General features: G+C 34.8%; 1 protein-coding gene across 1 annotated transcript in view; it reads right to left on the bottom strand.

Moving 5' to 3' along the window:
• Positions 1–4,500: 4,500 nt before the first annotated feature.
• LOC111046285 (transmembrane protein 131) overlaps positions 4,501–26,113 on the bottom strand; it is a 103,858-nt gene continuing 82,245 nt past the window's right edge. The window contains 7 exon segments of the mRNA XM_039439291.1: positions 4,501–8,529; positions 10,136–10,431; positions 11,649–11,829; positions 13,710–13,870; positions 18,023–18,280; positions 22,349–22,502; positions 23,989–24,201. Of these exon segments, the coding sequence (XP_039295225.1) occupies positions 8,425–8,529; positions 10,136–10,431; positions 11,649–11,829; positions 13,710–13,870; positions 18,023–18,280; positions 22,349–22,502; positions 23,989–24,201 (1,368 nt within the window). The 3' untranslated portion in view covers positions 4,501–8,424.

Genomic DNA, 26,113 nt, shown 5'->3' with positions numbered 1-26,113 from the left:
CGGCAGATAACTTATAAAGTAGCCCTACTATGAAACCGGTAAACAAGGTACAGAAGATTCAACATTACAAAGTTTCATAGAATCTAAACGGTAGAGTAACCAAAATGATAGTAAGCAGGATAAAACAATGTACGAAATAAATCAAATAAATAAAGGGCTTTAATTAATTGACATACAAATTAAATAGATTAAAATATCACTGACCAGAAATCTGATAGGCCATCAGAAATTTTCCAAGTGCAATCAATGAACAGTCACTATCACCAGAATTTACTTTTAAACTTTTTTTGATTGAAAAATGTCTTTCATCAACTTATAATCTATGGATAGATAATCATAATAATTTAGATGTTTTAAATCCCTATAAAGCAAACTTCTCACACCTTCAAACTAAAACACGAACGAACAAGGAACCAACTAGCATTGACAAGCAGCTGTTTAAATAGAGTGCCAACCTGTCCAAGTTGCTGCTCAGTTAAACGGTGTACACACGTACGTTTGCCTCGGGTGAGCATACGTGTATGGGCTTGCATTCGCACGTGTGGACACTGTTCGCTGAGGCATGTGGGCGAACCGGAACCCTGTCGGTATTTTGGCGTGCTCAAAGGCGCCTCGGGCGAGCATTGAATGTACGTGTGGACGCGATTTTGCCATACGGGTGAGGCAAAACGTAAACATTGAAGGCGTCATAACCTAATTCCAATGAATGACAAATCAAATTGTGATCCAATAACTAATTGTAAATTGTAGGATTTTTGTAATTTTGTAGGATATGTGGATTGTCAAATATTTAAATAGAAACATGCATGGAGTAGTCTATAATAATTTGTATCATGATTAACAAATTTAGAACTGCATAATTTAAGTGAAAAAAGCTTCTCTACAGGGTTCCTACAAGAAAGTATAGCTCAAATATTATTTTACTGTGGCTATCAAATCATCTTGTGTTTGTTTCATGTTATCAATCAGAGTTGTTAATTAAAATTGTAATCTTCAATATGATATTATTCGTTTTAGATAGCTAGGCTATCTATAGAGAGATTTATTCAAACTTTGAACTAGTGTAGCCTATTCCCTTAAAGGTAAATCTTGAAGCTAATCTTTTGGAGAATCTTGTTTTGTCATGTGTATGAGCAGAGTTAGTTCAAAATGGGCAGCAATTCAGTATTTGATTCAATTTATTGCTAATTTCCTCAAAGAAGACTGTCAATTTTTTGAGACAGTGTTAAGTGCTTTGATTAGGTCATCAAAACTTCTGGAATTATTATAGAAATTTTCTTTTTTTGAGATTCAGAATAGATATTGGGAACCAAAAAATGAATCCCCTAATGCCAAGAATCTCAAAGTTAGAGCCAATCGTTCTTGTGGAGTTATTGCTTCCCTCATGGTGATATCATTATTGTTTAGATAACTAGTTGAATTAGATTCAGTATATTAACAAAATGATGTTTTGACAACCTAATAAAGTTTGAATTGTCAATCTTATGTCATGTAGCAATTTATTTCCTTACTTCAACCTACAATCGTTCAACCCACCAACATCGTTTGTCAAGTTTTATTTTTGATTTTATTATATAAGTCATTGAAATAAAATGATACTGCTGCAATTTGTGATAACTATCTTCAATGATGGAATGACGCCATTGTAGTCATGTTGTGGAAAATCTACATCTACCATGTCTTCGTGTCGTCTGCAAATCAGATAGCTTTTTGAATGCCGAGGCATACGTGGATCGCGTCCACAAGGACGTACAGTGAATGTTGAGGCATATGTACATACGATTGTTCGCGCGAATCTGTACGGACGTGTGTACAAGGCTTTAGACAAAGGCTAGAACCAATCAGAGAGCAGCATTTGTCAAAAACATTCTATGACCTTCTATCACCTTCCATCAACTACGTCACCCCTACCAAATTTCAAGATGTCTGACTATATTTGATGATTTTCCAAATAAATTTACAATAATTTCATCATCACAAAATTAATTTCCCTCAACGCACAACCTGTTTCTAATGAAAATATAAACCCTAGTAATTATTCTATGATTTATGAAACGGTTCCTAGAATTATTAGAAAAGAAGATTTACAATAATGTGTTACATCTTATAAAATTAAAGTACCTTCTAGAGCTATAGGTGATATGCAATTGGAGTGTGATTTCAGATTTCCAAAGAGATTTATCCAGAATTGTCTAGTAATTTGCAGCTAGTTCACCTTAGAAAAATAAGTTTTCTGTAATTATTGCATTTTAATAAATTTTAGATGAACTGCAAATCACTAGGACAATACGCCTTTCTCTATACAACTCGAAAGTTTCTGAAGTTGCATAACCATTTGCCAGATTTCTTAGAAATAAATGAATGAGTGAAATACAGCGACAGTAAAAACAGCAAATAGCATGAAATGTGTTGATTGAGTGAGAAACAAAGTCCTACCTGTTATTTCCTGCTTCGTCATCACTCGCAAACTTTCACTTCAAATTTTTCACAAATAAATCACGCAGCCGGTAAGTCAATTACACCACCATTAAATACATTGAAATAGTTTTATTATTGCGCACAAACACGATACTTAACTGAGATTTTATATTAATCAATTAAATTAGTGGAACACGGAAGTGTAAGCACCCATCACGACCGAGCTGCATCCTCTGACTATGAGCAGGTAGCCGACTAGCCGTGCAAGGTACGGAACGCTATCTGCATTGAATATTTGGCTTCAAGCTGTGGCCCAATCACAAAGCTCGAAACAAACCAAACAACCAATCACAGACCTCGATTCTCCCAAGCACGTCCAACCAGTCACCTGAACAAAAGCACGGACTTGGAACGTTTCAAGATGGCCAAGAAATAAAATCTAAAACCCTGAGAATTTTTGATATTTGATTTTTGGATATAATCAAGTATGAATTATGTGTTGCAATAGGCCTGTTTATTCTGTGTGAAAATTAAAATCTATAATATTGTTAAAATTATCCAAGAAGGGTAAAGGGGCTGTAGAATAAATTTGAAATACAAACTAACTGAAAAACGAACATTTTCAAGAAAATCGGTTCATAAAGACGGTCGCCATGACAGGCTAAAAATTCCAATATTATTATACACGTTTGACCTACTCGGACAAATATTTGTAATACATTAATGCAAATGAATATTGAAAGAATTATCATCTTGGAGTAATATGAAATGTACCATAATCGGTATAATAACAAGTAAAATTTAAGTTAATTTTCTGTTTTTAGAAAAACAGGAAATAGTTAGTAACTAAGTTATTAGTCATAAGTTAGTAACTCGGCTGACTGCATTATTAATTTTATAGGATCCAGAAACTTTATTTTTACAAATCAATTTCATGACGTATTAAAAAAAAGATGTTACCCCAATTAATAATTGCTGAACAACAGTAACTTACCGTATGATTTATAATGCTAATAGACCAGTAACCTCTGTTTAAAGGATGAAGGCTTTTCAATTATTTGCAAACTAATCATTTCAGATATCATAAGTGCTGTAAAATTAATTCAAATGCGGTACGGTAGTACATATAATCATAGAAATCAATCCTATAGCATGCGGTACGGTAGTACCTACATAATCAAAGAAAACAAATCTATAGCTCGATATAATAATTTATGTTTAAACAGGACCCTATTACACAGTCACAGGCTGTATGTATAATCACATTTATCACATTGTGTACAAATAGGTACTTGACATGAGGAAAGGCACAACAGGCTCATGCCCAAAACTGTCCCATTTCCAATTTATACTACACTGTCCAAATCATAATAATAGTCTAAAGTCGCATAGATTTGATCATAAATAGTTTTTCTTCTAGCTCAATCAGTTCTGCTACTAAGTTTTAAGTAGAATTATCACATATCAGTATCAATGTATGTGTCCAGTACAGTGAAAATATTCTCATGAGTTCTGATGGGACTTAATGGCTCATTGGAATAATATATATCTTCACTATAACCGAACAAATACACTGATACTGAATTGGGGGAATCCAGCTTTAAGCTGCGTTTACACTGGAGTTGATGACAAAAGTTTTCAACATTATTGTTATAACTGATGTTAATATCAAAATTCATAAACATATTTTTGTTAATAACACGGAATTTTCTGTTAAAAACACGTGTTATTAACTTTAGTTGAGAGAAATTTTTGACGATTCAGTCAAGTTAATAACTTTTTGTTTATAACTCGTGTTATTAACTCCGGTGTAAACGCAGCTTTAACTGTTTAGATCAGTTGTGTCTATAAAGCAAATACTTTATAATATTCCTTATAACAATAATATCGAGTGGCCTAGCTGTCTCAGGTCTGGTGTCAGAGTTTTCAGGTCGCACCTGATCAGTTTCAGACCTCTGACATGACCTAACAACTGTTTTTCTAAGCAGCCATAACCGACAATTTAACGTGTTCATCCGAAACCCTTGTATTCCTTATTATATATCAGGGTGTAGGGTGGAACACACAAAAATAAGAAACATGTTTTTGTTTCACACAAAATTTATTCTTTGGTAATGTTGTGCCATCATTAATTGGCAGAATATCTGCCAGTATTCCTCTTGCGCTACATAGATTAAGAGAGAAACAGATACAGTTAGAGAGAGAGAGAGCAACACTCAATTGGCGCTCCTCTTGAATAGAATCAATCGTCAACTCTACCCTGACAATCATCAATCACTACAAACATGTAAAGAGCAACAGCCAATTAAATTAAACGCTTCTTCTGTTGAGAAAAATTGAAAAGAAAATAAAACCTGAGCTTCTAGTAAAGTACTAATCGGTTTAATCGATCAGTGTGAAGATAGTAGCCTGATATGGAAGATTAAAATGTACTGTTCTAACAACTAACACAGAGAAAATCATCCGATCAAAAGCATCATGGAGCAAATATGATTTGTTTTCAAATTATAAATGTAACACTTTTCCATCATAATATTATATAAAATCAAATATTATACAACAATATTCAACAGGATTGGATAACTGATCATTACTTGACGATTCGAACGTAGAAATGCATTTAAAATAAAATTTTACAAGAAAAATTACTGGAAAACTTAATCAAATGGTGAACATTTACCTTTTTCTTTCGCTTTCTTCCTGTAAACACTTGAAGGAATAACATTTTCAAGTTCAAATCCCGAGTATTGTGAATTCTATGAGAATAATATTAAAATTAAAATAATATAATAGCAGTTATGATATGATGTTGATAATAATAACTTCATGAGTTGAACAAGGACAATTGTAGATTATTAAAACTTATTCGAAAATCTTTAAAAATACGTTTGAATTGTCTCCTGTTTTACAAGGAGATGTTACTATAAAAATTGCCACTCTTTTAATAATATTCACAAGTAATATTGATCTTAAAACCAGAATGATTGAAAAGTCAATTCCTTCAATTCTGTTGATTACATTTGGAAGTAAAAAAATTATAGTATAAATAATAAAATTATCTCTCAATTAATGATTTAAATTCAACACAAACCTGATGAAAACGCTTCAAAAAATATTGAAATTAATACACATTAAAATAGGAGAGTAACATGAAGTTATTTATCAACATAACTTATATTATACTTTATTATATGAGAAAAACATTTGCTGTAACCCTAGATCTGCTTCCAATCGAAATCACGCTATTACATGATATTTTGTGAAAATGTTTACCTAAAAATGTTTATTGTTTTTTTCTGGATAGAAGATTGTTTAATATATGGATCCTATGTTGGATGAGATTCACTTTAAACTGTCATCATTCCTCATAAAGAACGCCTAAGCTTTCCATTCAATCAACACTGACAGTTTGTAGAGAATCTCATAATAGTTACTTGAACAATGTGTATTACGATTTAATAGTTGAATATTTCTAATATTTTTGGAGAAGTAACACGAAAATTTTTCCCCAATCGTTTGAGAATGAGATGAGATATTTCTGATTTAATAGTTGAATATTGCAACGATTTTTGGAGAAGTAACACGAAAATATTTCCCCAATCGTTTGAGAATGAGATGAGATATTTCTGATTTAATAGTTGAATATTGCAACGATTTTTGGAGAAGTAACACGAAAATATTTCCCCAATCGTTTAAAAATGTGATAGTTCTGAAAATTATTAGTTAAGACCAAACTTTCTTGATGATTTCCTATCTCTAACTGTACCTAACTAATGCATGGACGCTGCATTCCAGAATTCGTTGTCAATGACACTAGATGAAAATTAATAAAATAAGATAAACTTCGAACACAAATTGGACTTACAAAATAAAAAAAACTAAACAACTAATTGACTCGAAGAAGGGAAGCTACTTATTCCCCACAACTAGTATTGGTTCCACTTCACTAAAGAGAAACATATTAATGAATCTTGTAAGGAACATGTTGAGTAAATATTATTCAACATACGGTTCTCTTTTCTTAAACTATCTACATGGAAAATCATAAAAAACAAGCCTTTGGACCTTATACGTGAGAAAAACTCAAAGGACTAACAATATGTTTCCAAGAATCTTAAAAATTTAAACCTCCTTTCAGACCATACGATTCTTCAAGATTACTCCATAGCAAACTAAAAATATACTCAAAGGACTAACTATATTTTCTCGAATCTTTAAAATGAAACATCCTTCCACACCATACGATTCTCCAAGTTTATTCCCTAACAAACTAAAAATATACTCAAAGGACTAACAATATTTTCTCGAATCTTCGAAATGAACCTCCTTTCAGACCATACTATTCTCCAAGATTAACTCTTCCATAATAACTAAACATATTGAAAATAGATTTCTTACTCAAATCCTCAGTGGAATTTATTCAAAGAGCATTTTACTCACTTATCAAAAATCAAATAAAAAACAACTCAAGTGGGCCTAAGTCGTATTTGACAGAATAACTAAAGATATTTTATACCACCATGAATAATAATCAATCTATTCCATGATTCCTCTTCGTTAGTATGAAGACTTCTTCTCCTTTCTTAATAGTTATATTCACAAAATAAGTCTTGGTTTTGGAATTGAAGAATCGTTCAAATGACACTAGAAAATTTCAAAAATGTCACTCCGTAAAAAAAGAACCAAATAAAACTGACCACAATTAAGTACTTTCAATCGAATTACCAACCATTGCAAAATAATTGTTCATCATTCCTTTCTGTCTTTCATCAAACAATTGTATTTCATCATTTCATTCCTTATCCAGATCAAGATTTTTGTAACTTTCCCAAAACCCCTTCCCAAGTAGATTCCCAACCAAACTCAATGCCAAGTAAAAATACAAAGTCAGCCATAAATAATGTCAATGAAAAACTACGATATGGAGTGTTTATTCCAGTGAGTGAATAAGATTAAAATCTGAAATAACGTCGAAATAAGTCAACTTATTGTTACAGTCAATGACTCAGTCAAATCCTCGAAAATGATACATGTTTGGACTACTATTTTTGAGCAGTCAACATAGAACCATTAATAGTAACGTCTAAATAAAGTCAAAGTTTATTATATAGTCAATGGAATTACCTGAAGTCAAATAATGAACGAATAATCCTAGTGAAATCGATTGGAAGCATTCACATAATCATTTGACACAGAAAATTATTTCATAAAATTTGATGTCACAGAATGAAACTGGCTCTATTTAAGTCTTGTAAACCTAAAATTCTAATTACCGTTAAAAGTCTGCTGGGAAGTTATTTTATGAACCTTGTGGTTATGAATAAATTATGTTCTTTTCAAGTCTTGGACATTTTGAAACAAAAATTCCAGATACAATATTTTTATAGGTGCAACTAAAAGTTATTTATACAACAGTATTATAATTTGGTATGGTATTTGAAGCATTCGTGAGATGTTTTAGACACGCGCTCGCTCGCTTGTGTCTCAACACTACATGCTTTAAAGCATTCGTACTTTAAAGTCCCTCATTATTAACTGTTGTATAAACTATCATTAACCACACATGTGTAACTAGGGTTACACATGTAACCATAAATGAACCTTGTACCATTCCTGGTCATTTTGAAACAAGATTTCCAAATATGCTACAGTCACACGACTGATAGACCTGTTATTTCATTAAAACTATAATTCAATAGATCTGTTATTAGACCTGTTATTTCATTAAAACTGTAATTCAACAACCAGGTTTCATTGTATTTTTGTACATTTTTTCGAAACAAAACTATTGTTATGACTACGACAGAGGTTATTTTATAAAAAGATGAAATAAAACCAGTTCCAAGTTTGATGCGGAAATTAAATTCAGGCCTGGTTCCAATCTTGATACACAGATTAAATTCAGTTGTCAAAATGGATTGATGTATAATTTCTATTTGCTCCACGATAAACGAACCAATCAGCTGTTTGTTGGGGGGAGGGAGTCTACTGTTGGGGGCGGGTGAGTTAGTTGGAGGTTGGTGGCTGCCAAATGGTGGAGTGATGGTGGGGGGTGGTCGATGGAGACCATATGTTGCTCAGCGAACGGAATGGATGGTAGTCCAGGCCCTGCTGAAATAACAATTCCACATTAATCAATTTCTTCATTCCTTAATTTATTCATCTTCTTAGGGTAGAACCACACTGAAAGCGGAGCGTGGCGTGGCGTTGTGAACAATATCATGTTAAGTAATGAGCTGCAACACACTGGAAGCGTCTACTCGCGGAGCGGAGCGTGGCCACAGAATAGGTACGGAATGGAAACTTGTAATCAAACGCCTATCTAACCAATGATTTTTACATGACGCAAATACTAGACACGTCACGTGACCTTGGGAAGATCCAATCCTGGTCTTCTGATTGGCTCGTGGCAGTGAACGAGATCAATTGATCCGGATCATTAGAGTGATCCGAACCTACCATCAATACTATTACAATGCGGCGCTTCCTAACAAGATGGCGGATTTTTGCGTCAGGGTACTAGCCAAGTTTCCATACTGTATGTATACTGTGGTGTGACGTCCAACTTTGGAACAAGCTGGTTTGTTTTTTGGAGCGTCTACAAACGGAGCGTCAAAGTGCGTTTGCCCTACTAATGTAAATACTAGTGGTCTACTCTTCTACATAATAATACACTTGTTCTACTAAATTTGTTGTCCAAATTCCCTTGTAATGTGTATTATTTGATTATTCAAAAGAGAAAATTCATCTATTGCACTTTGAAATCAAAAGTAAGGCTATTCTAATCCATTTCATTAATATTTCTATGAAATATGACCTTAATGTTATTACAAGTCTTTCTTCAGGAGATATTGGTTTCCTCCGATTAGTGACTTCTTTTTCAGCTTTTGACTTTTTTGGACTTCTTTAACATTTTTCAATGTTATTACAAGTCTTTCTTCAGCAGATATTGGATTCCTCCAATTAGTGACTTCTTTTTCCAAATCAGGCTTCACTCTCGTCAAAATATAATCAAAGGTTGAAGTTGACATTCGCATGTACTCAAAAAAACGGTACTCATGCTTTCTTAAGACTTTAAACAGATGGTGATATTCACCAAATAGTCGACGATCTAAGTTGATTTCATTAACCCACTCTTTCCTAGCAGGTTTAGCTAAACTTCAATACTTTAAGTGATGATTCTCACAAAGTAATGTCCGTGCAAACTTGGACAACGCCATTTTCTAGGCCCTTGACGCTTGACGCTCAGATGCTTCCTGTGTGTATCATGAACGCTCTGACCACGCCACCCTACGCTCCGCTTTCAGTGTGTTTGTACCCTTAGTAAGGCAATAACTCGATTAATCGAATAAATCAATTTCTTAATTCATCTTTCTAGTACAGAAATAATTCAATAATCAATCAATCAATTTGTCCTTTCATCTTGGTATTACAACATGAACGTGTCAAACAATACATGCTCAACCCTTCAGTTGTCAACTGTTCTATCAAAATATCCGGTTGGAATACGATTTACAATATGGGCCAAGCCACAAGAGGCGTTTTTCAGACGAGTCTGAAGGGCAGGAAGCTCTCTGGAGCTTCGTACTCTGGACTGGAGTCGTACAATTTTAGTCGAGCCAGTGTGAGATTAGCCTAACTCCGATGTAAACTCAGCTTAAGCCTGTCAAATAGATAACTGAATAGAATAAATCTGTTATTGTTATTTATTACTTACATCGATGTCACCACCGCGCACCAGCGACTGGTTAGCGACGGCCGCGTTCTGCTGCAGCGGAGGCGGCTGCTGCGAAGGCGGTGCCAGACCAGGCGGCGCCCAAGGCGTGTGTGGGGGCGCCAGGACCGGGGGCTGCGGCGACAGGCGGCCAGGGGGGCCAGGTGCCCACACGTCGCTGCCCCACATGGAGGCTGCAGCAGTGGGACGCACAGGGCCAGCGCTCAGGGGCGGCGAAGGATCGGTTGCCGCCGGCGTGTAGAGTGGCTCCCACAGTGAGTTCACGCCGCCCCACGTTTCTGAACCGCAAACAAAAACAAAATTAATCAATTTCCCTCTATATCAAACACAAATGCGAATAAATAACAATTCTAACCTATTATATATTTGAAAAACGATTCATGAATGTTTTATTGTATTATGAATAACATGTAGTCATGTATTAAATACTGAACAAAATAACTTGTAGTTGTGTGAACAGTAGACCTCACGCAGTATTCTCATCCACAAGTACCTGATTGAAACTATAGACTTTAAGGAAATACAGCAATAGACTGGCTTCTCCACACATCTGTGTAATCACTTGTCAGATGATTTATGATGAATAATTCTATAGTCTGATTTTTACTCTAATATTGGCGTATGAAAGAGGCTCCTTCTTCCTTTATATTATCCTTGAAATGCAAAATTTCCAAAAACCTTGTATATACGTCGACGCGCAATTAAAAAAGGAACATACCTGTTAAATTTCATGAAAATCTATTACCGCGTTTCGCCGTAAATGCGCAACATATAAACATTTAAACATTAAGAGAAATGCCAAACCTTCGACTTGAATCTTAGACCTCACTTCGCTCGGTCAATAAAGAATCAACATAATAGAATCAATTGTACCCATAGAAAGAGACTCATATCAGACAAAATCATTGAATAGAGTAGATTGTTTGTTTGTTTTGTTTCTAAAAGCTTCCCAGAGAATCTTTTTTAGAGTACAGGAATTGTCAAAAGTTCCTATATGGATTGTAGAATATAGTAGGTTACATGTTTAAGATAAGGATAAAGGTACTCCAATAACGTTTTCATGCCAACCTGATACTACCTTCAGCTGACTAGTATTCACTCATCTGTCAATAAATCTTGATCTTTAATAACGTAGGAAATTGACTAAAATTGACAAATTAATTAAGATTTACATTATGAACAAAGATGCTGTGGAATCCATATTACGGTGAAATGAAAGTAATGTTGTCTATAGTCAAAAAATACCACTGATGATATAACTAAAAAGAGTAAACTAAGCCTACTAAAAACAAAAAAAAAAAAAAACGTAAAAACACTGTAATTTAACCAAAACCGACCACTGATGATGCCTCAAGTGTATTGAAACTTTCATTGGGCTCAAATAAATTATGTGGAACTGACAACATCTTTCATTCTACCTTAATGGAGATTTTACAGATATTCGGACTAGAATTATGGTGAAATTCATTTTTTAATCTGATAAAAACCGGCGTACCTTTGAAGGATAGAGGCAGTTGTTGTTGGTGCTGGAGTTGTTGCTGTTGTTGACGCTGTTCGGCATCCTGCAGCACTTTGAGAACGAGACTGGTTGGGTTGGTACCACTGCTATTGCCACTTGCACTGTTCACTGATGCGTTGTCCGTCGCCCAAACCGATGTGTCAAAGTTATGCAGAACCTGTTCCAAAAAAAATCCATATTAGTATTAAATAGTCTTGAAGAATTAAATATAACCAAATAGAATTGACTGTCTACAAATAGACATCACGAGAGCAGTCTGGAAAGCTTCCGATTCAACCATAAGGATGACAACTCTCGTTAACATCAACATGACATGACAACTCAAATCACTTTTCTATTTTGACATCATAAATGACACTTTACATTATATAACATTTTGTAGATTAATAAACGTATCTAACTAGGATTTAACAAAACAAAATGAATTTTGTTACTATAATACAAAATCACTATAATTTATTAGTCAAAACAAAAATACCACTTGCTGAATTATAAAAAAATTGTTTGCAAGTAGGAGTCTCTTGTGAAAAAAAATTAGTTAATGCTACTACATTCACTCGCAGATTCACTCACCATTCATGCAATTGAAGAATAGAAATGACATGTGTACAAGTGATATTATTTTACAACTTAATTAATTAGTTAAAATGAATAAACTTTCAATAAGTTCTGCTGGAATACTAATAAGCAATTTGAAAATATGTTTTTTAAATGAAAAAATATTATTAGTTCTTTTAATTGAATCAGGCACATTGTTGAAAAGTTTGGGACCAAGGAAAACAAATGATTTTTGGAAAAAGGTTTTTGGAAAAAACTCTCATCTGGTATATCTTTTTGGTCATATTTTAACAGTTATGCACTAAAATTCCAGCCATTTTTGACAGACACATCAAATTCAAGGTCTATTGAAAGAGGTCAAGACACGCGTCCATTTTTTTGCTTGATGAAAAGTTTGTTCACTTGCTGTTAGCTTGAGCTGATAAACAGCTAACGTTTTATTAGTATAACGAATACAGTCTAGAATTATATTAAAGTATATTTTGATATAATAACATGATGACATATTGAGTCTGGCTCCAAAATTTAGATTGGTGTCATGACCTGTATCTATAGACCTTGACCAAGCCCAATCGCGCATAACAATCAATGATTAATCAATATCATCTACCAATCTAAATAAATCAGTGTTCATACCAGCTTAATATGATAAAATCTAAAACAATTAAGACTGCTGAGAACGAGTTCATGAAACTCGGAAGCGTCAGAAACATTTAGTTAGTCTGTTTCAAATAATTCACTTTGTCTGCCGAACATCATTCTGTCACTGTGTGAACACTCCCTTAATCACCAATGGTAATCTTTTTCACATCTTTAGCAACAGGAGCATTACCTTAGCTCAGAATCCCATACAACAAATGCACATGGAAAAATGCATGATAGGCATTGATGACCAAATCTAAGCTAGTAGAATATTTCAATTTGCCAAGTAAATATGTCACTCTGGATAATCGTTTACAGAGTTCTATTGTATGAGTTTCCCAGCTCAGCTTAGAATTCAATTGTATGACTAAAAATTGACATTCTTGTTCTCTCTAAGCTGAACAGTAAGGACTCTGTTTTGTTTCTATTTACGATCAACCTATTAACATTAAACCAATACTCAGCTTTATTAACAGCTAGTGCTGTTTTCTGTCTAAGCTTTACTGGGTCTTTATCATTCATCAGAATTTTTTTTTCTCCATCAGAACTCATTGGATAGCATCCCTTAGGAGCAACGCCGGCAATTTGAAATGAATATAGCTATAGACTCTACTTATTTTGTACACTGACCTGATTTTATACAAACTATAACCAATTATATACTAAGAACTTGTAACTTAGAAATTGTATAATTACTATTGTTATACTAAGAACCAATTATATACTTCTTCAGCTTTTTTCTGAGCTTATTGGATGAAACCCCGTTAAAGCTACACTGACAGTTAGTAGTGAATCTCACTACAGTTCTGACTCATTTTATACGGCCCACACACTGACCTGATGAGGAGGAGAGCAGATAGAGTTGGCAGCATTGTTGTTGTCGCAGAAAGAGTCGGTGAACAGACTGGAGCTGACTGTGGAAACGGGGGGAGCGGAGAGTGGACTTTCGCTGGGGGACTTCCACACTGAATCGCGCAGTTTCTTCGGGCCAATCGGACCTGAAAACAAGCATACATTACAATGCAAAAGTATGTTATTACAATTATTATTACAAAGTTATTTGTCAGATAGGTTACAATTAATTAGTGTTAATGGTTTGACCTCTGAGTACGGGAGAGTTGTGGCTGGAGTACCACAGGGTTCTGTTTTAGGACCTTTCCTATTCTTAATATTTGTGAATGATTTCAACTTTAATGTGTCTAATTTGTCTGTGTTGTATGCTGATGAAAGGACTCTCCTCTGCTCGGAGAGTAATCAACTCTCAGTGGATTCTTGTTTGGCACATTCACTTGAACAATCTAAAGCCTTGTATAAGGCCAACTCTCTGGTTGTAAATGAAAGTAAAACTGAAAAGATAATGTTCACACATAAACCTGTAGTTGATATAGATGCTTCACGTTTGAAACCTGTTAAGCTTTTAGGAATATATTTAGACAGTAAGTTATGTTGGGACACACATTTTGTTAATCTCTGTAAAAAGCTTTCAAGAGTAATTTGTATCTTGAGAAAATTAAGAAACTGTGTGAATAATGAGGTATTAGTCACTACATATTTTGGCCTTTTACATGTTCATTTATGTTATGGTGCACGTCTGTGGGGTAATTACAGTGCTGCAAAAAAGCTTTCATTTGGCAAAAAACGAGCTATCAGAACAATTAGTAATATAAAAAACTATGTATCCTGTAGAACTTATTTCACAAATTTAAAAATAATGACTTTGGCATGTATCTTTATTTTTCAAAACTAGATTTATGTCAAGGAAAATTTAAATCAGTTCACTTCCAATGATACTGTTAATACATTTAATACAAGACATAGATATGACTTGGTAACACCGAGTGTTAGACTAAGCAAAACACTGAAAAGCCACAGTTATCTACAATGTAAACTGTATAACAATCTGCCTTTGTCCATTAGATTGTTGCCGCTGAACATTTTTAAAGGAACTATTGCTGGATGGCTTGAGGTTAGAGGATTTTACTCAACAGATGAGTATCTAAATTGTAATGATTTTGTTAATGTGACAAATTGACTCAATTATTTTAAAAATGAAAATATTGTTAAACTGACGATGCCTATTGTAAACTTGTTTTATTCTATGGCAAATAAACATCTTGTATGAGAAATATTCAATAATAATGAAAGAATAATATTGCAAAACGATAAGTTCAAGCATAAATCTAACGAATAATTATTATTCAAGTTTACGCAAGAAACTTTATAAGTGATGATATTGTGCGTGAATGGCGTCGGAGAATCAAAGACTTCAGTTGAAATGAATTCCGGAATCGTTGTGATCCATGACGTCTCCGCCTCAAAGTGATGGTGCTACCAAACGGCTTCTCCAATGAATCACATGGGCTAATTTCGAACACCCACCATAAAAACCTGACTTTGCCACTAGTAATTTAAATATTTTCCCCAAACTCAAGACATAACTTCGAGGCAGAGCTCCCAAACAGACGAGGAGCTCCAAAATAACGTCATAGCCCATTTGAACTCATGGAGACAGCATTTTATAAAGAGGGTTTTGGTAGGTTGATGCACTGGTATGAAACTTTCAAGTTCTAAGATCCATGTGCACCATCAATGATTACATGAAGACATGGTCGCATTCATTATAGCGTGTTTCATACCGGGTTTGAACCAAGAGCTGATCTCCGTTTAAACGGAATATGGGCCTAAGAATCTCGTAGGCTACAACGCTTAGAACAGCTAAATATCGGGGGACCGAGCTTCGCTCTGGAGTACAAAAGCATAAAAAATCTATTATGAAAGAAGAAATTATAACAACATTCATAGTTCATACAGAAATGTTCTATCTAATCACAGTGGATTGAGATTAATTCCCAGAGGAATGCAAAAATTTCCCTCACAAAGGCCCTGCTGCACAAAAGCCGATTAAATTTTAATCCTGATTAATTCTACGTGAACCAAATCAGAGAAGACCATTTCAAAAAGATGGATCTACTGGAATTAATCACGATTGAAAATAACCCGGCTTTTTTGCAACCGGCACTAAGTACCTGATTGAATGATTACAAGAGTTCAACAGCTGAATCATAATAATTATTTAACAAGAAAGAAACTAAGTATCTAACAGTTATGAATCCATATCCACCTAGACTTTTCGGTCAACCTAAATAACACAAAACTAATCTTCCTATAAGACCAATGGGGGTTGGCAATGGGGCCACCTCTCTCACCACTCCTAGCTGAATTATTTATGGATAAATTAGGAAGTAGAATCATTGAAAATAGTAATTTCAAAGATAAAATTGTTTACTGGTTTCGATATGTTGATGATATTATTTGCTTATGGAAAGGAAGTAACAGACAACTAGACAATTTTCTTTCCTATCTGAATGGATTACATCAGAGTATAAAATTCACTATAGAGGTAGAACAGGATTGTGTATTGAATTTCCTAGATTTAAGAATAGATCATAGCACTGGTTTTCACAAGTTTTCTATTTTCAGAAAACCAACCCATACTGATGTTATCATTCCTCTTCATTCTTGTCATCCTATTTCTCACAAACTTGCTGCTTTCAATAGTATGGTCTATAGAGCACTAACAATACCTATGAGCAATCATGATTTTGATATTGAGATCACTAAAATTAAACAGATAGCTGTCACAAATGGGTATGAAGAAAGTATGGTGGACAGATTATTGAGTAAGATTAATAGACAAATTTCAATCAATTCTAGCTTTGTAGGCTCAAACTGTGAGGAGAAGACTTGGATAACAATCCCATATTTAGGCCTTGTATCTGATAAGATAGGTAGGGAATTGAAGAGGAATGGATTTCATGTTGCTTTCAAGACCAAACCGATTTTAAATAGTCTATTTAGCTGGAGTAAAGACAAAATTGATATTTGGGATAAAAGCGGGGTGTACAAACTTAAATGTGATGATTGTAATGCTTGTTACGTGGGTCAGACTGGTAGAAGTTTCAAAAGTAGAATTAAAGAACACATCAGAGATTGGAATAAACAAAATGGGGAATCTAACTTTGCAGAACATTTGATAACAAATAATCACAAGTTCACAGTTAAGGAGAATGTTGAGTTTCTGCATGTTAATAACAAAGGCAGATCTTTGAATATTCTAGAGGCTTTAGAAATAACAAGAGTAATTAAGGAAAATCCCCAGTATAGTTTAAATGACCAGATTCATTTCAACCAGTACAACACTACGAATTTAGTTTTATCATAAACATGTAAGCATACATTAGTCAATAGTTTTTTCCATTTACATATTTGTTTTATTATCTTTCACATTTGTTTTCTTGGTTCTTATTTTGTACTAAAAAGTAAATTTTATTATCATGGCGATTCTGTTGCTTAAGCCGCCATTTTGTCACACCGTTGAGGGGGAGGAGACTGTCTAGCTAGACCAATGGCAGGCGTTCATGCCCTCGACCAATAGCAGTACTCGCCTACTAGTATAAATTCTGCTGCTCTTGTATTTAGTTTTAGTTTATCAGAGATTGACAATGGTGTAATAACCGAAACCGGCCTTTCTAATTATCAATAAATCAGTGGTTTTTTGACAATTTCTTAGTCTTTTCCATTCAATAAGAATCATAATAAATTTTGACACAGTCCCACACACATGAACTCACTCACTCACTCACTCACTTCCATCATCAACAGACGACGAAATAATAAATTATTATCAGCTGTTTTTCCAAGGATGAATAATAATTATCCTTTTAATGTCCTTCAGCGAGTTTTCCTATGGATGAGACCTAGTGAAATCGAATTTTTATATTATAAACCTACTATGTTCTGAATTTCGTGAGAATCGTTAGAGCCGTTTTCGAGATCCGGTGAAATACAAACATATAATCATCTAAACATATAAACAGGAATTGCTCGTTTAAAAGTATAGGATAATTTGTACTGCATGAATTGAACACATACAGTAGTATTTCCCTTGGATGTGTCCCTTTCAGCTGTAATTCAATCATTAAACCTTTTTTAAACCACGTCTTGAAGACTCTAGTTATGGGTTCATGGAGTCAACAACTGCATACTATAGTTAACAGAATTTGGGAAATACAAGACACATAGATGCAGACCTAGTGCAGCTCAAAAACTACATAAAAATATGTACACCTCAGATTTAGGAAGATACATACCTAGCGCAGACTGTGCCCCTTGGTTGCTAGCATCGGTGACAGAGGGCATAGAGGCCGAGACAGCAGAGGGTGCCGATGGGACTGTGACAAAGTGTGGCGCCGCCGCTGCTGAGGTGGCAGTTGCCGTGGTGGCAGTTTGGTTGCGCGGTGCCACTATGCTAGAGTAAGAGTCGGCCACAGTTGTGCGCGCCACCACATCGCTGAACGAAGCACGAATCACGCCTCCCAGTCCACTGCCAGAGCCTGGTTCCGGAGCGCCTAAACCAAAATACACATTAATATAGAATAAAATTATTAAACGAAATAGGATAAAATATACAGAGGGGTCAAAAATTGTATACGTAAATTGACATTTAATATCTTGGTAACGCAATAGCAGGCGGTTTTAGACGGTAATACGTAGCTTGAGCAACGTCTTTTGAAATACGAATCTCAGGGGGTGTTCACCTCGACCCCCTTTTAAAAGTGCAAAAACTATTAACTAAAATAATTAAGCAGAAGCCACCTCGTTATCCATCAGACCAGCTCTACAATGAGTTTGTTGTGATGGATGCAAGACAACTCTATTCCCTAGAAATTATTTGCAGACTGCACAAGAACCCAGAAAGCTTTCAAAATAGAAACCACTGTCATAACACAAGGAATAGAAGCCTACTTATCACGAACGTGGCTAGGAAGGCAAAATACCAACGACACTTCAACCACCTAGCACCAAAACTCCACAATTTACTTCCTGTACACATCAAGATAATAGAAAACTCAAGAAAATTTAAATGCGCCGTTAAAAACTGGATCACAACAACTGGAAGACATAATATAGAAAACATAATTTCGAACAATATGTGAGCTCACTTACCCAATGTATTTGCACCCCCCTCTACTCCTACTGGCGAACAAGTGTTTCACTTATGCCAGTAGTTCTTCACCTCCAGCCGTATTTTACAGATAGATGATATAGATATTTAGAATAATGATTATTGTTTTTTTCTGATTGTCACATCTTTGTAAAGTTTTGTGTGTTTTGGTGAAATAAATTGAATTGAACTCTAAATTTAATTGTATTACTACTACACCTGCTCTAGAACATGCGTTTCCCATAGTTGAGTAGTTTAATTTCCGAAAAAATGCAATTCATTATATTGTAGTAAATTTCATATTTTGTATTTTTGATATTATGTACATTTTATTGATTAGATTGTTTATTTGTATATTAATGGAAATAACATTTATTTGTATTGTATGTATTTGTATTTTATCTATTTAAGTGAATACGTGAATATGTACATTTCAAACAGCATCATTGGCGTTACATAATAATCAATCCTACTGTTTCCGACGTAACCGTCACTCCGTAACTCGGGCAGCGCATGCGCTTTTGTAACATTGAAAGCTATATCAGCGTAGTGTAGCTTTAAATGTTGGGAGATAAGACGGCTACGTCTTTCGAAGATGTACTTCAGCTTAGCGTAGCGTAATAAGAAGAGAACTTTAGTTCAACAATTAAATGGGATCTAATACAAAAATAATGAAAGAATATCTTTTGGTGTGAACTGTTCATAGCTTGCGTATTAATACACTGGGATAAGTGCTAGATCACCCGAATATGTTACGGAGGTCTGAAACGGCCTTAAAGTTTCTGATGGTCTGAAACGGACTAACAGTTTGTATGCGGGCTACTCATGCCACACTAACTTTTGGCAAAACATTGCATTACAATACAGAGTAAGATCCATACCATTTTATTACCATTCTGATTTCTGTGGTTTTTGACAATTTCTTAGTCTTTTTCATTCAATATGAATAACTACAACAATATCAACTTCTCAACTACACAAAAAGTGATTTTATTACCATTTGAAAAATTGCAATATCTTATTTTCAAACTTTTCATTAGTTTGATTATAGAATTCATTAATTTGAGGGTCTAACGCCAGTCAGTTTTATCAATTTAACTCACGATAACTCAGCTAAGCGTGAGTTTAATAGTAAAGTTATTAAGGACAGTAAGAATAAGAGTAAGGCTGCTTGGGAAGTTGTGAATAGGCACCTTTGCAGGAATAGTTCTTCATCCAAAAAATCTTGTGAGCTACCAGTTAACGATATTAACAATTTTTTCATAGATAAGATAGACAAAGTAAAGACATTCCTAAGAGTAGATTTGATTTCAACTATTACGTTCAACAGATGTCTAAACCCGAATCTAAGTTTAGTTTCAGGCGCTTCAAGGTCAAGCAGGTACTTGAAACCATAAAAAAATTAAGTAACAGCAAATGTTTGGATATAAATGGTCTGAACTCTGTTATTTTAAAGATTGCTGCTCCAAATATAGCGAAAGTTCTAACACACATTTTCAATATGTGCATAGAGTTAGGAATATTCCCAGATGAGCTTAAGAAAGTAAAAATGATACCAGTTCATAAAAAAGGTGACAGGACGAAAATAGAAATTATAGACCCATTTGCATAGTGGAGATATTGTCTAAAGTTTTTGAAATTCTCTTCATGAGCAACTAGTCGCTTATTTCGAAAACAATAAGATATTGTCAAAGACCAGTATGGCTTTAGGAAAAATTTAAGTACAAGTGATAATGTTTTGAACTTGTAGAGGGAGTTATCAAGAACTTGGAGCAACAAAGTAAAGTTAATCTAAGAGCTTTTGATTTAACTAAAGCTTTTGATTCAGTTGAGCATGAATTCTATGTAATAAACTCTCTTTTTATGGCATTGAAAAGCGGCAGTAGATCTTATTCGTTCCTACCTTGGTGACAGAATGCAATTGGGTTTAGGAATGGTGAGTTCTCAAGTGGCAAAGTGGTCAGGTATGGTGTACCGCAAGGTTCCATACTTGGGCCGCTGTTGTTCATAATATACATCAATGACTTGCCAAACACAATAAGTAGTTTCTGCAAAAACAGTTGTTCTTTCCTTTTTGCCGATGATCTGGACTTGAAAGTCAGTGGTACTGATGAACAGCATATTAATGCAGTGCTTGAGAGAAGCACATTGACTATTGAAGACTGATGTGCTTCCAATAATCTGAGTCTCAACTCGTTAAAAACCAGTGACCTCCAATTTAGTTTCAATACGAGGTTTACTTGCTTGGGTTCTCTGAAATTCTTAGGTCTTATGCTAGACACAAACTTGAACTGGAAATGTCACATAGATTATACATCTGGTAAGCTCAGTAAAGGGATATTTCTTCTGCGTAGACTAAGCAATATTGTCGAGCATGATGTCTTAATGAGTGTCTATTATGCGCACATATATAGTCACTTAGCTTATGGTGTCCAGCTATGGGGAAATTGCTCTACGGCTGTTACACTTTTAAATTACAAAAAAAGCTCTTAGAATTATTTGCCATGCACCACCGCTTGCAAGTTGTAAACCTCTCTTTCAAGGATTAGGTGTGTTGACTCTTCCATCACTATATGTGTATGTGTGTTTGATTTACATGAGGAAGAATGTGGGCAAATATGTTATAAATAGTGATATACATAATTATTGTACTAGACACAGGGAGGACGTGAGAGTAGATTCACACCGTTATACTGGCACTCAGAGAAACTGGCAATTTACTTCTATAAAACTGTACAATAAACTTCCTCTAGAGACTAGGCATCTAGAAATCGAAGAATTTAAAAGATCTATCAAAGCTATTCTTCTACAAAAATGCCTCTATTCAGTTGAGGAATTCTTTGCATAGCCTTAATACAATATTTGTTAAGTAGCACGCCTTCAATACTTACCTATAATTAAAAGTGTTTTATGACTTTAGACATATTGATTGGTGTTAATGTTTGTTTGACGATTGTTTTAACATGTGAAAGTGTTTCTGACAATAAAAGTGATTTGATTTGATAAAATAATATTTTCTTATTGCATTATGGAACTATTAAATTATGTTTTTTTTCTCAATGGACAGTTTGAATAAGTCTTGTTTCTATTAAAATCGGATCATACCATTCATGATAAAGGATATTTTTGAGAAAATCCACTCCACTGAAAGTGACTGAGAGGTTAAAGATCGCATAGAGAAGTAAAAACTATAAAGATAATTTTGAATTTGTCTTGTTTCTATTAAAAACAGATCAGTCCATTCTTGGTAAAGGATATTCAAGAATATCCACTTTACTGAAATTGACTGAGAGGTTAAAGATCGCATAGAAAAGTGAAAACTATAAAGATAAGTTTGAATTTGTCTTGTTTTTATTAATATCAGATCAGTCCATTCTTGGTAAAGGATATTTGAGAATATCCTCTCCACTGAAAGGGTAACAATCAAATAGAAATGTGAAAACCAGAAGGAAAATGCAGGAAAATGACTCACTCTTAGTGGGAGCCAATGGGACTTTCTCGGTGGTACGACGCTTTGACACGGCAGGCTTTTCTTTTCCTCTGTTTCCGTTCTGAGATTTGGCCACAGTTGCTGCTCCTGTTGCCACGGCGGCGGCGGCAACCTTGGTGTTCTGCTTCCCATTCACCTACACAAAACACATATCAAAAATGATTATTATTTCATACTCACTTACTATCGCTCTCCTCTAGAAATAGGACAGGTTCTATTTTCTGGCAAGATTTTTCTATCACAGTTTACCGTCTGAAGACACATTTAAAAAGCACATGTTCCATCTTTTTGGGAACTATCGGCCGACGAAGAAATCAACAGTGTGAAGCCCAGCCTTAAATAGAACAAAAATGCTACAATTTTATATCTTTCAAGTTACCATATTTATCATGATATTCTTGAGGAATATGCAATCAAGTATATGACTATTGTGAAGTGTATTTGTTCCCTATAGTTTGTTTTGGAGCCGAGAGACAATGTAAACAAACATGCGCCTGTCAGAGTGGATCTTGAAGCAACAAGACCGATTCACAATAACTATCTTACATCTCTGTATTAAGACTGAACTGAATAATCACGAACGTGATTCAGTATAAATTGAGGCATTGTGAACTGGTATTTCTGAGCCCAGCAATTAAAAGCGAAAATGAGTCACAACTTCAATCCGCACTCAAACACAAACTGCATCTTATTGTAGACCAATAAATAAACCACTAGAAAATTACAAATTATAATATTATTGAAAAATAATCTTACCTCAAATAGAGCAACGAGAAAAAAGGAGAAACAAAAATCTAACCTTAACAAATTAAACTCGAAGCGTTTCACTGTGATTACAGCTGTTCACATTATAACAATGTGAGTCTACTGTGCATGTGTGTATGCATGTCCTACCGTTGGTAGCCAGCCTAACAAAACAATTACATTATTGGTAATAGTCTTGTCTATTAACTCTCTGTGTTAGTGCATTAAGGGCCGGTTTTCGAGCTCGGGATTTAGGTAAGTTCTAGACTTTAAGGCCCGCCGCTAATCCACGAAAAGCAACCCACGCCGTGGGATGTTTTGTAAACCAATGCTATAGAATTATTCATAATCAATCAGCTGACAAGTGGATGTTTATTGCATGAATTATTATCATTACACAGATGTCTGGAGAAGCCTAGCAATGGTTTACAAAACATCCCACGGCGTGAGTTGCTTTTCGTGGATTAGCGTGGGTCTACTTTGCGGCGGGCCTAAACAGCTGGAGTCAGAAAATTGGCTTTCCATAACGGGACGTAGTCACAGTAAATAGTTGCAGGAAAGTAATCTTTATTTTCTTATTCCTATAATTTGAAAAGTTTTTCCTTGACGAAATGAAGCATTCCTAAATAATTCAAAATAGCTGAAACTTTAAACTATTTTCTCTTTATTTTATTCTGTGTTCAATTTTCAAGTTTTTCGAAATTTAATTTAAACGTGACTTTGACCATGACTGCGACTACGCCCCATTTTGGAAAGCCAATTTTCTGACTCCAGCTGTTTAAAGTCTAGAACTTAGCTAAATCCCGAGCTCGGAAACCGCCTTAAGGATATTTCATTGATGAGTTGCGATCAAGCAAAAACAACAGAGATAATCTTACCAAAGCGTTTTCGGTAGTCTTAGCCACTTTCTCGGTGACACTAACAGTAGTCTTGTTGGTAGTCTTGCGCGCAGATCGGTTGGCTTTCTTCGCGTGGATTTCCTCTTCGATTGGTTCGCTCTTCTGATTGGCGGTCGCACGACGCGACTTCTCTGTGTGCTGCAACAGAATGGGTGGAACACGTTCGTCGTCATCTCGTCTCTTACACAAGTCCTGAACAAAATAAGTTTTGTTTATTAATAAATTAATTAAATATATGAAGTAAAAAACTTCAATTAGATGTGACTTAGCACAAGTCCAAGAAGTTTTTCCGATAAGTGATCAGTCACATTTCAAATGAGACTTGAACAATCTTACTCATAATCATAATCAACTTAAAATGGTTTCTATTCAATAAAAACAAAGAACAAAAGTACTTTGATGCAATAGTACTCTGGGAAGCTTTTAAAAACAAACAGACAAATATTATATACACCGTGATTCAAAAAGAATACCACAACTTTGAAAATATGTATTTAATCAAAGAAACATAATAGAAACTTGGGTTACAAATCAAAATGAAGAGTATTAAAATAAGTTTTCCCCACAAGAAAACAAGTTCACAAATTTTCAATTTAACCCCCTCCAGACACTCGAGTGATATCAATACGATACTCGAACTCGTTCCACACCCTCATCAACATATCGGACTAGCAACCTCAGTAGCAACTGTCAATGGACTAACCTATCTAGAGATGTTGGAGACTTGGCTGTTCCCTCAACTAAAAGAAGAAGCACGTGAATTCATATTCCAGCAGGGTGGAGCACCACCTGTCCGTGCCTATTTGAATGAAAACTATCCGAGGCAACGGATCGGCCGCCAAGCAGCTCGAGACAGAGCACTTCATCACTGGCCTCCAACAAGCCCTGACCTCACCCCTATGGGGGTACGTTAAAGATAAGGTGTATCGACCGCCTCAACCAGCTAACATCAAACAAGAAATAACAGCAGCTATACAAACTGTAACGCCCAATATGCTACTGAGGGTGTGGAACGAGTTCGAGTATCGTATTGATATCATTAGAGTGTCTGGAGGGGGTTACATTGAACATTTTGGAACTTGCTTTCCAGTGGGGTAAAACTTATTTTAATACTCTTCATTTTGATTTATAACCCAAGTTTCTATTATGTTTCCTTGATTGAATACAGATTTTCAAAGTTGTGGTATTCTTTTTGAATCACGGTGTTTATATCTTATAAGAATAGACGACGTGTGCGGGGAGAAGATAAATCAGTCATAAATACTAAATCGTCAAACTAGTGGAAGTTTTAAAAGTAAAAACATAAACATTGTTTGAGATTGGAATAAACAGAACAGATATTCTTCATTATTATTATTCTTTATTGATTCATACAATAAGTACATCATCAAAATGATAGGGAAAGAAAAAAAAAGGTAACCTTGTGCTATTCCTCTCCCAAATTTAGATAAGGTTACACAGAGTCCAAAATAGTTCAAGGTTTGTCGTTGCTCACTTCACAAAATTTTCAGTCCTCAATTTATTTTCACAAAGAAGATTTTTAAATTTAGATGCTTCAAAATCAAACATAGTGATTATTCTATAATTCTATAGTGACATTATCGTCAAACTGTCACCATTTATTGAAAGGGAAGCAACGTTGTCATAGTTTCGTTCAGAAAACTGAATCACCACCCATTTTGATGGAACTGTACTCCAGTCACTTTGAGTATCTACATGTCAATGTAGAGTACATGTTTGTGTACAATATACAGGATGTCCCAGATAAGGGTGTAAACCCCGACTGCCATAGATTCTACATGCAATTTGAAACAAAAAATGTTCAGTGAAATTTTCTCCTATCGACCTTCGTTTTCGAGATATATCGATTTTTCGATATTTTTCAAGTAGGCGTACTTCCAGTCATTAAATCTTCAATATCTCAAGAACCATTGGTCTTAAGTGAATTTTAAGGACATCGTTGAAAAGAGGACAAAATGTCACATTGATTTAAGGTATAATACATGCCAAAGTAGATTATTCAGTAGTATTTTATAGCGGTCAAAGTTGAAAAAGAGTGATTTTTCTCGATTTTTTTTCCAGGGTACGAAATAATTTTTATAGC

Source organism: Nilaparvata lugens, chromosome 12 (genome assembly GCF_014356525.2).
Source record: "Nilaparvata lugens isolate BPH chromosome 12, ASM1435652v1, whole genome shotgun sequence".
Taxonomy (NCBI): Eukaryota; Metazoa; Arthropoda; class Insecta; order Hemiptera; family Delphacidae; genus Nilaparvata; species Nilaparvata lugens.
Note: the sequence above shows the minus strand (reverse complement) of the source record. Positions and strands in the feature narration are given on the sequence as shown.